This window comes from Condylura cristata, unplaced genomic scaffold (genome assembly GCF_000260355.1).
Source record: "Condylura cristata isolate star-nosed mole 26May11 unplaced genomic scaffold, ConCri1.0 scaffold00002, whole genome shotgun sequence".
Classification (NCBI taxonomy): Eukaryota; Metazoa; Chordata; class Mammalia; order Eulipotyphla; family Talpidae; genus Condylura; species Condylura cristata.
Genome location: NW_004567103.1, coordinates 12898799 through 12910230, shown reverse-complemented (window position 1 = coordinate 12910230; position 11432 = coordinate 12898799). Strand labels below are relative to the sequence as shown.

The 11432-nt window shown below is 54.4% G+C and overlaps 1 protein-coding gene across 1 annotated transcript in view; it reads left to right on the top strand.

The window, feature by feature from the left end:
* The first annotated feature begins 228 nt into the window (after positions 1–228).
* The window catches only part of PNKD (paroxysmal nonkinesigenic dyskinesia), a 21742-nt gene continuing 10538 nt past the window's right edge, over positions 229–11432 (top strand). The window contains exon 1 of the mRNA XM_004674298.2: positions 229–410. Within this exon, the coding sequence (XP_004674355.1) occupies positions 250–410 (161 nt within the window). The 5' untranslated portion in view covers positions 229–249. The remainder of the gene's footprint in view (positions 411–11432) is intronic.

Sequence of the window (11432 nt, the reverse complement as noted above, 5' to 3'; positions counted from 1 at the left end):
GGGGACCCGCCAAACGGGGCGAGGCCTGGCCGCCTCCGGTCCTCGGCATTCCCAGCCAGCGGCCGGCCGAGCGCGGCGGAGAGGCGGGCTGGAAGGCGAGTCGAAGACGGGGCGGGGCCCGGCGCTCCCACACCCGCTCAGGCTCAGGGGCGGGGCCGAAGCCCAGGTTGCCCGCGTGGGGCCAGGCCGAGCCGTCGCCTAGCAACGCCAGGCCCCGCCCCCTGTGCGGCGCGGGCGCCTGCCCCCAGCATGGCCTGGCGAAGCTGGCCGGTGCCGTGGCTGTGGGTCGCCGGCTCTGGGCTGCTGTTCCTCGTCTTCGTCCTGCTCGCGAGCCCCCGCAGCTGCCGAGCGCAGCGGACCCTCAGCGGCTTACCCATGGCGCGCAGCAAGAGGCTGCTGTTTCGAATCGGGTTAGTGCCAGGGCTTCCGCGGGATGCGTGCTCGGGAAAGCGGGAGCATTGGGAAAGGGGACGGTGAAGCGGGGCTGGGGGAGCACTTGGACGGGATCTGGGGCGCCAGGGTCAGAGAAGAGGGATTGGAGGGGTCGACTGGAGAAGTCAGTGATTTGGAGAGACTAAGGCAGAGGAGTGGCGCGGGCGGGAAACTTGGAAAGGGCTGGGAAATGAGGATTGGAAGGGCAGTCGGGGTATTGGGGAAAAGGGGCTTGAGCGGACATCTGGTGAAAAGAGCCAGGTGAAGGACTGGCACAAGTTGCTGGAAAAGGAGAGTGGGTGTGGTAGCCCCCCAATTCGCACCCCACCCTCCACCCTACCCCAGCCAGCAGGTGCAAGAGATGAGGAATGCCTCGGATCATCTGAGTGTCATTTGAAACCACTGAGTGTCCTTGTTCCTCTCCTCCCCATCACCCAGACTTCACCACACAGCGTGAGCTCTCTGTACCCAGTCCCTGTAGGTCAGTCTGTCCTCATCCTCCTATCCCCTCGTCCTGGCCAGTGTCCATAACCTCAGGAGGTCATCTGCGACTCTTCTGACTCAACCTGACTGCCAGTGGTTTTTCCCCCAATCCTCACTCTTCCCTTCCCCCTACTTCTGCCCCTTTCTGGACATGGCAAGAGTGGCAAACAGTTTCATTCCGCCTCCGAGATAAGGGGAGGCAGGGAAGAGGCCACCAGAAGGCAGCCTCAAAGTTCTGGCCCCTTCCACAGCCAGCTGGGCCCTCTGGGCAGGACTTCAAGCCCCAGTTGAAGGACAGTGATGTTGGGTATGCGAACTGTCAGAACCCTGGTGCAAGGCCAGATTGAGGAAGGACCTAAGCCTGGGAATTTCCTGAGCTTCCTAGAAGTCCTTGTATAATTCACCCCTCCTTCCCAGACACCCCCAAATACCCCAGAAGCCTTGGGTGCAAGATTCCACCTACATTCAGTCTTAGAAATAGAGCTACAAAGGCAGGTGGAGTTGTGTGTTTTGTGGGGCATTAACTTCTAATAACACAGACTTTCATGATTACACTCCAGCCGGTTGCCATTGCTCTGCGAATACCATTAAAATCATGAGATTTACAAATAAGTTAATATTGTCATGGCTGAAATTAAATTTCTCAGGATTTTATCTCTCTTTGGGGATGAATTTTTAAATCGACGTGTAGGTTTCTAAATTGGCGACACTGAAATCTTACAAATGGCCCGAGGAAGTGGAAAGAAGTTGCCCAACTAGAACTAGAACCAGACTCTCAAATTTAGAGTTCCCAAGATCCCCTCACCTTGAGAATTACAAAATCCTGAGTTTGAGTATCCCTAGGACAGGAAAGTGGGACTTTCCAACTCCGCAAACTGGAGCTTTTTTCGAATTCCGTATTCTTACAGATTTTCCTGTGTCTGTATTCTGAGTTTGCCTTGGAATCAGTTCCCCAAATTTGCAGAGCAGAAGGGCGTGCCTCGAATCAGAATTCCAGATCCTGCCCCTGGATGGTCTGGAAAACAATCAGGCCAGTCCCTGGGGGGAGGCCTTTGACTGCAGAGAGGAGAGGGGGTGTTAGCAGGAAGCAGTGTGGGGAAATGGGCAGGTAGTGAGTGTGTGAGGTGCCTCCAGGAAGGATGGGGAAGGTGGGGGGGGATGGGACAGGACATGGGTGGGAGGGGCAGAGTGCAGGGGTGCCCTCCATCCTCTAGGTGCAGCTGGGGAGACCACAAATAGAAGATCCCATTTGGGCTGGAACACAGCTGATGGGAACAAGCAGCTGCTGTTCTCGTGCTCGCAAGTGGTTGTTCTTTCTGGGAGTGGAATTCACAGGAGTTTGGCCGTTGTAGACCAGGCTTACTTCGGGGGTCTTGGGGTGGAGGTAACTGGTCACCATGGAGGGTAGACCCGTGCTAGCCCTAGGTGGACTCGTGCATTTGGGTCACTGGGGACTTGGGAGACAGTGTGCGTAGTAATGAGCACCGAGCAAGTGAGGTCGTTCAAGTCTGCTTTTGAATCCTGTCAATACTTTGGCTGCTAGTAGCCATGTGACTTTGGACACATAACTCAACCTCTCTGCCTCCATGTTTTGTTTTGTTTTTAAAGATTTATTTATTTATTCATACAGAACTGGGTACAAGGCCAGAGGTGCAGGGATGGTGGGAGGATTCACCAGAGACAGAGAGGGGAGTAGAATAGGCAGATCCACGAAGTCCACTGCCAAAGGGGGCAGCGGGCAGGTCAGGAGAGGTCTGCCTCGCCATGTGGTCACCTCCGGGGCAGGCGGGAATCGAACTCATGCGGAAGTGGCTTTAGCTTCTTAGTGCTATGCTTTAACCCGCTGCGCCACCAGGGAGGGTTCTCTGCCTCCATGTTTGCTCAGTGAAATGGGCATGACAGTGCCTACCTGACAGGACTCCTGGGAAGCTCAAATGAAATGGTGCTTGTAAGGGCATGGGGCCTGGCTCACGAGGAGCACACAGGAAATACTGCAAGGGCTCTAGGCTTGTGGCGTGGAGAGTAGGGCAAGGAGGTATGCACTGGGCAGGCTCCTTTAGAGCTTCCTTCCTTACCTCCACCCCTGTTTTCCAAGCCTCTCCTGCCTACCCACCACCTCCAGGAAATCCTACCTCTCTCCAATTACTTGTGAGCCCATAAGCATTCTGGGTCAGGACTGAGGGATCCCAGAGCAGAGCACAGCCTGGTTGCTGTCCTAAGCTGTTCTTAAGGGGCAGGGCAGACACAAACAGGGACCCAGACTTGGGGGTGGGGAGGAGAGGGAGTGCAGGGCGTGCCTCCCCTGGAGGAGTCACGGGGCTGCCTGAGGAAGCTGAGGTCAGCAGTGTGGGCCCTCCTGTGTTGTTACCTGCTGCAGGCCTCAGTTCCCCCCTGCTCCTTTGCCTTCTCAGTGGAAGCTGAGGAGGGTTTGCAGAAATTGACCCCGAGAAGGGCCTCTCTGCAGAGAGAAGTGAATGGGGAACCAGGCTGGGGCATGGAAGGTCTTGTGGAGCTGAGAAGCTGGGCAGCAGGCAGACTCTGAGGATGGATAATCCTAGCAGACAGAAATGTCAGACCCAGCCCCATCTGTGTTCCAGGGCAGAGAGGCTCTTTCTGGACTCTCCTGCCTCAGGTAAAACCAAGTAGCCTGAAGACAGACCTTGCTTGCTCCTGTCTACAAGAGGAACCCCCTTCCCTGGACCAGAGTTTGGTTTCAGGGGGTCCTTGAGTTCATGAGCCCCCTGCTTATGCCTGAATAGAGGCCATGTGGAGGTGGTGGGGTGGGCCATTCACGTCAAGCCTGCGGGAGGGCGGCAGTGCCTTCTCCTTTCTGGGAACCCACGCAAGATTCATCCCTAGCAGCCTGCACCTCTGCTCCATTGCCCTCCCCAGCCCCACACTGCTCAGCGTCCCCTCTGCCACCAGGTACCCCCTTCCTCCAGCCGCATTACCTCCAAGATGGAGTCCACACTCCTCACCCAGGCGTTTCGGGCCCCCTGCTTAACCTCCAGACCCACCTGAGTACATCTTCCCCAACCTCAGTGCTTTCTGTTCTCTCTGGGCGCCTGTCAGGACTTCTTCCTCCCTGTGTCTCGACCTGTCCAATTTGGTTGCTGAAAGCTCACTTTCAGAATATCTGAACACATACTGCCACCCCCATGCTCCCACCCTGTCCACCCCATGGTCATCTCCTGTCAGGCCTCCTAAGTGGACTGCTTCCTTCAACCTTTGTACCCTTTCCACAGCTATCAGGATGGAACTTAAGATTTAAGTCAGAAACGTGTGGCTTGTCCATTTGGATTCTTCCAGAATTACTTAAAGGCTCTATGGGACCTGCCCACCTCACATTTTCCCTCTTCACCTCGTTTACTTTCCCCTGGCCATACAGGCCTCTGCTGTTCCTCAACACTCACCACCAAGCCCTCCCATTGTTCTTCTCTCTCACTAGAACCTTCTTCCCCCAGGTGGCCACTTGGCCTGCTGCCTCACCTCAGGTCTGTGCTCAGTCTTCAGCATATTAGAGAGACCTGTCCTAACCATTCCATGTGAAGCTAGCAACGTTCCCTCTGCTACACTTTATCACTGGCTGCGGCCCACACTACCCTATGACATACTCACTATGTATGGCCTTGTCTCTACGAGAATATGAGCCACCTGAGAGAAGAAACTGCACTCGGTACTGTATTCCAGCTTCTCAACTGCGCCTGGCCCATGACATGTTATTTGAATGAATGAAAGCTTGGCCCCTGTGCCATTTCCTCCATGAAGCCTGCCCAGCCTCCCCATCTCTGCCCTCAAGTGGCCCCCGGCACCTTCTCCCCTCCTAGAGCTGTTCTTGCATATTCTCGCTTGTTCTTGCATTAGGTACTCATGGGTCTGGTTCTCCCACTGGGCTCCCACAGGCCTAGTCCAGGGAACAGCACTGAATCCAGGCCTGGGACTGAGCTTCAAGAGAGCAGAAAGGCCAAAAGAAACACCAAAGCCCAAACAAAACAAGGCCTGGGGCCTGGCTGCGCAGGTGGATTGTGGACCACAAGATAAAACTTGTCCAGAACTCCCAGCTAGGACTGAGATATGGCAGCCAGGCCTCTGGGCCTACTCCAGAGCCGGCAGAACACCTCCTGCTTCTGGGAAAGGTGGACAAAGTCTGGAAGGCCTGCAAAGTCTGTGGAAGGCCATACCGAGGGTAGCATGGAGACAAGGACCAAGAGCCCCTGTGTTTTGATCGCCTGCAGGCGTGGCTGTTCCCTGGGCTGGGCTAAGTGCCCCCTCCCACACTGACGCTGCTAGCTTCAGGAAACTCAGCCCCTCGGGCCTTTTTAGCTGTCTCATTATCATCCTCAGCTTCCACAGTTTTGACAAAGCATAAAACACAGAGCAGCTCTCTTTGTTCTTAAGGGCCTCTGGGCAGGCCTGCTCCAGGAGAACTGGTGTCCTGGTGGCCATCTGTGGCTCAGCCCTCAGCCCATTTCTGGTCTGGTTTCCTAGAGAATGTCCTGTGGCTGCGAAGCCTGGGTGAGCTGGGTCTTGGGGGACATGAGACATGATGCCAAAGTACCCCCCCAACATGGCCTCAAAGAACCGGGGCTTCCCTGCTGGGTCCCAGTAGTCTGGGGCCCCAGTGGGGTAGGGGATCATTTAGGAGGTGCCAGAGAGATGGGGAGGTCAAGGTTGGTGACCCTGATAATAAGGACTCTTCAGGTCATTCTGTTGGATGCCCTGATAACCCCTTAATGCTGCTTCTCTCCTGCCCCAGGCCGGCCTGAGACTGGGCCCAGGGCCCATCTGGGACAGACACTTGGAGTCTGTTTGGGACTCCCAGAGCAGTTAGACTGCCTGAGTTGGAAGGAGAAGAAGAGCTTCATTGTGTGTTTACTGTGCATGTGGCGGGGGAAGGACACGGGACTGGGGGAGGGGCTGGGTCTCACTGTCCCAGCTGCCCACGTGGCCTCCCAAGGGGCCAGAGGTTCAGGCTCAAATACCAGAGAAACCACACTCTTGTTCAGTGAGGCGAGGCATGTGGCAAACCCGTGACCCCAGCCTAGAGGGTGATTGGTGCTCGGCCCCTCAGTGCAGCCGCAGGGGCTGCCCAGACTTGCTGCCCCCCCTCTCCCCACTCCCCGCCTCAGTCCCACCCCCACCGAGTGGTTTTCTGCCTCACACCTAGGTCCCAAGGGACCAATTAGGAAACCTTCTTCTTTTTTTTTTTTTTTTTTTTTTTTTTTTAAAGATTTATTTATTTATTTGTGCATACAGAACTGGGGTACAGGCCAGAGACTCAGGGGCGGTGAGAGGCTTCACCAGAGACAGAGTGGGGAGCAGAACAGGCAGATCTACGAAGTACACTGCTGAGGGAAGCAGCGGGCAGGCCAGGAGAGGTCTGGCTCGCCATGTGGTCTCCTCCGGGGCAGGCGGCAGGCGGGAATCGAACTCATGCGGAAGTGGCTTCAGATTCTCAGTGCTGTGCTTTAACCCGCTGCGCCACCAGGGAGGGCCTCTTCTTTTCTTTTTTGTGAGATGACAGTTAGTCCTTCCTTAGAAGTGTTGAGTCAGAATCTGGAAAGGAGGGAACCAAAGGGGAAAAGGTCAGAATTTTCCTTTCTTACCAGACTCCTGCATCTTGTGCTGCAAGAGGCCAGAGGCCTAAGCCCATCTTTCTGACCAGGCCTGTAAGGCCGCCTGCATCAGGCCCTGGGGGACAGCGTCCCTTACAAGTCGACATGTAATTTCTCCCTTCATTCTGCTCTTTCAGAGAGCAGGAGAGGAAAACTGAGGCTTGGGGAGTTCCCGCTTCTAGCCTCTAGCAACAAAAGGAAGGAAGCTGTATCTAGTAATAGTTCCAGAAGCCAGGGGCCCAATCCAAGCCAGGGGCTGGGGGTTCAGTGACACCCCAGCAGGTTGGGGGCTAGGAAGATAGAGTAAGGCGGCTTCTTCCCATGACTCCGTCCCCTCGCGTTCTCCATCTAAATTCTCTCCTGCTGGCTCACCATGCCACCCTGTCCACCAACCCCACCCTCCTTCCAGCATCAGGAATCCACAGAGCCTGGAGAGAAAAGGCATCTTCACTGGGGTCCCATCCTGAGCCTTGAGCCCTATAGCCTGGGGCAGAATTCCCACCTATAGTGAGAATTCTCTACAGAGGAGGAGAGGGTTCACAGCAGCCCCAAGTTCTCAAAGGGGAAATGGAGACTAAATTCTGGCTTCTGGCTTCTGATTCAGAGACTAAGACTACTTCCTGAGCCCCTGGGCCACCTAAGAGCACCCCGAGAATGTGTCATCTTCCTCAGCAAGGCCCTCAAAGGAGTTGGGTCTGCCCCAAGTAGCTCAGGCCATTCATCCCCTCCTACCCCTTCCCTGGCATTTGGGGCTGATTTTTTTTTTGTTGTTTGTCAGTGGAGAATGTGAACTCCAGGGTCAGACTGAGCAAATCCCTGTCACCTCACTGAGCTTGTGTCCTTGTCTGTAAAGTGGAGGCAGTAACAGTCTCTGCCTTGGGCTGTTAGAGGATGGCAGGCCATGGAAAGGCCATTGTTATTAAAGGTCAGCCACTCTGGCCTGTGTGGCAGACCCCTGCCCAGGGCCGCCTCCACTTCCTGCCCTGCCCAGGGCCCCCTCTCTCCCCTTTCTGGTTCAAGGGTCTCAAGTCCAGAGCCCAGGGCTGGGAAGTTTGACTTCCCAGTGACGCAGCCCCAACCATGCCTTTGGGTCTCAGTGGCCTGCTTAGATGAGAAGCACCCTGTGTGGGTGCAGCAGGAAAGGGGAGGGGCTTGGGAAGCAGGTGGGTGAAGTGGGCAGGAGAGCAGGGATGAGGCAGCCGTAATTGAGAGCCTTGGCACTGGGTAGGGAGCTGATGGTAGCCCTTCCTCTGTCTGGTCACCTCGCACCTACATGCAGCATCCTCGGCCTCCCAGGACACTGAGCCTGGACCAGCCCGTTCAGTGCTGTGCTAGAGGCAGGGGAGGGGGATGGAGGTGTCAGGAGGAGCTGACTGGGGTGCCCCCTCTTCCTCCCCTGGGCACTGATTTGGGTACTCATACAGATACCAGGGAGGCCCTCCCACATGGGGATGGGCTCTTCCTGGAGAGGCAGGGGAGCAGGCTTTCTGTTGGGGCAATCAGGAGTTTGAAAGATGCTTAAAATTCCAGTAAGTGGAGAAGGCCTGTAGGGGTTCCCGGTGAGAGACTCGCCTGAGCCAAGGCTTGTTTTGAAATTTTAATGAGTTGTTTTCAGGCATTCCCAACAGAAGATTGATAACAAGCCCCCCTTCTCTGGGAAGCCTGCTAGGAGCACACTGAATGTTTTCTCAGCTGCTTCAGTCTTTTTTCACTCATGGTGACCTTATCCCTAAACAATAAAGGTGATGCCTATACTCAGCTAGTCCCTTTTCTCCCTGATGTCTGTCAGCTCCACAGTATTTATTTGACCTCTGTGCACCTTTGAGACCTGGTGCTCTGGATCTTTCTTTTTCCTGGTTGTGTAGTTTTCCACAGCTGGAGTATATCAGTTTATCTATTGTGCAATATGTGGATGGAGATTTAGAGGATTCTGTTGGCTCTCTCTTGGGAGTACAGGATTCTCACTGAGCAATACAGAAAGGAGGCAGACTTGCTTTGGTGTCTGTTCACAGAGGTCCTGGAGGGTGGGAAGGCGTCCATCCTACCCTTTTCCAGCTCCGGGACCCTGTCCTAGGCCCTGCCATCTTCCCAAGTGCTTTTGCTGTGCCCCCCAAACTCCCCTCTGCCCACCCCACCCCCGCTGCTGAGCAAGCTCTTAAAATGGGAATTCAAAGCAGGATGCAGAGGGGACACTTTGGGAATCATAAATGTTTGCCAGGAGTTTGTAGTTGGATTGGAGGCAGAGCTGAGTAAGGGGGGCTTTCATGAGGGCCTCGCTGGAGCTTCCAGGGTCTGTCCGGTGGTTGAGCCCATGTGGTGGAGGGTGAATGGTAAAACTGAGAGGGACGCTGTTTTGGTGCCAGATTCCAAGGACAGGGTTAACGGACACTCAAGCCGTAACAGTGGGAGGATGACAGGGCCTTTCTGAGAAAGGAGTTGACAGGCATAGTTTGGGCCCTGGAGATTGTGACATGGCCAGGCAGCAGGCAGATGAAGGGGGAGCTGGAGCTGAGGACTCCAGCCTCATGTGGAAGTCATCTACAGGGAGGCCTGCCTGGGGGAGCATCCCACTTCTCCAGACCCTCCAAGGCTCCTCTCCCCCCGAGGCCCCTGGCCCGCCTTCCCCTGCTCCATCCAAGATTCACACTTAAGGCCCACAGGGGCCCACCCACCCTCCCCTCCCCACTCCAGGACTGGCTTTGGTCCCACCCTTCTACCACACCCGGTCTGGCTTTGGTCCCACCCTTCTCCAGCTGCAGCACCCTGCCCCAGGCCCTGCCATCTGCCCATGAGTGCCTCCGTGCCTCCACCACTTTCCACTCTTGCTCTTTTTCACTGTGTCCCCCATGACTCCCCTCTGCCCCCCATCCTCACAGCAGCTGAGCAAGGTCTTAAAGTGGGAAGTCAGAGCCTGTGCTTCCTGGCTCTAGACCTCCTGGTTCCCACCCCTCTGCGTGACCTGGTCCTGCCCACCTCGCTGATGTCTCTCTGGCACTCTCTGCCCTGCCTCGAAACTCGGCGCCTGCCTGGCAATTCTAGAACCTGCTCCACTCTGGCTTTCCCCACCCACACAGTGGGCACTACTGGCTTCTCTGTCCCCTTTCCAGATGGAAGGCTCCAGCCAGAGAAGAGGCCTTCCCTGACCGCTCTGTCTCTGGCAAGACCAGCTTCCATTCCAGCTACTCTCTTCTTCCCCTTCTGTCTCTTGCTTGTTGATTGGTTTGTTTTCTGGCTTGGGGTGGGTACTAGGTTGGTACGGACGCCCAGCACACGCAGAATGTGTTTGCTGAGTACTTCACAGGGACCACAGAGGCTTGTTTACTGCAGCTTCTCAGTGCATAGTCCCTGCTCCCGGGGATCTTGACCTTGAGCGGGGCACAAAGCACATACATGTAAGAATATCCAGTAAGGGAAGACAGGGAAGCTTTATCAGTCCCCCCAGATGGAGACAACAGCGTTCTAGCAGCTGCGAGGGGCCCTGAATTCAGGGAAGGAAATAACAGTTGCTCAACTTCTTGCCAGCCCTGGACTGAGTACGAACACCGCTACCATGTGTTATCTTATTTATGTCACTTAATCCTCACACAGTCTTGCAGGGCTCAGTGGCCCTGCATGGCCAGTGAATAAATGAGAAACCTGATCTGTGAGGCTGAGGTTACAAGGCTAGGAGCAGCCAGGCCTTGAGGGGAGCCCAGCCTTTCAGCATATTCCAACCATATACCTTAGCAGGAAGAAATAAAGTTAGAACAGGTTTGGGGCAGAGAGGAAAGGGTGTTTATTTTCTAACCATTTTTTTTAATGGATATTTTTATTGTGGTAGCTCTGGTTTGTAAGATTCCAGATGTCTAAGGTATGTGATATTGTAATTTGATAGCTGTGATCGCTACATCATAATTACCACCACAAACCCATCACCATACGCTTGAGCCCCTTCCCAGCCCCCTTAAGCCCTGCCCATAACTACCAGTCTGTCCTCTGTATCTAAGAGTTTGTGTTTGTTTTCTTTTTAAAGATTTATGTATTTATGCATACAAGAACTGGGGTGCAGGCCAGAGGTGCAGGGTGGGGGTGGTGAGAGGATTCACCAGAGACAGAGTGAGGCACAGAATAGGCAGACTGACGAAGTACACTGCTGAGGGGAGCAGCGGGCGGGTCAGGAGAGGTCTGCCGAGCCATGTGGGTCACCCCTGGGGCCGAGGATGAAACTGTGACTGCAAAGAGCTGCTCAGTGCTGCGCTTTAACCCTTTGCACCACGAGGGAGGGCCCTGTGTTTGTTTTCTTTGCTCATTTGTTTTCTTTAGCTTCCACTGATAAAATCACATGTTATTTGTCTTTCTCCTCCTGACTTATTTCACTTGGAATCCCCTCAAGTTTCATCCATGTTGGCAAAAAATGGCAAGAGTTCATCTTTTTCATAGCTGAGCAGCCTTCAATTGTGTATACCTACCACTTCTTTTTGTTTTTTTACCCAATCAATAGACACTGACATCGTTTTCAATTATTGGCTAGTATAAATAATGCTGCTTGGAACATAGGGGCCTAGCATATGTATTTTCAAATTAGTGTTTTCATATTCTGTGGATCAATACCCAGAAGTGGAATAACTGGGCGATGAGGTATTTCTGTTCTTCATACTGTTTTCCATAGTGATTGTACCAGCAAACATTCCTCCCACCCCCAGCCTCGGCCAACACTTGTGTTCTTGTGTTTTTTTTTTTTTTTTTGTAAGACATTTATTTGTGCATACAGAATTGGGGTACAGGCCAGAGGAGCAGGGGCAGTGAGAGGATTCACCAGAGACAGAGTGGGGAGCAAAACAGGCTGACTGATGGAGTACACTGCTGAGGGGAGCAGCGGGCGGGTCAGGAGAGGTCTGCCACGCCACGTGGTCACCTCCGGGG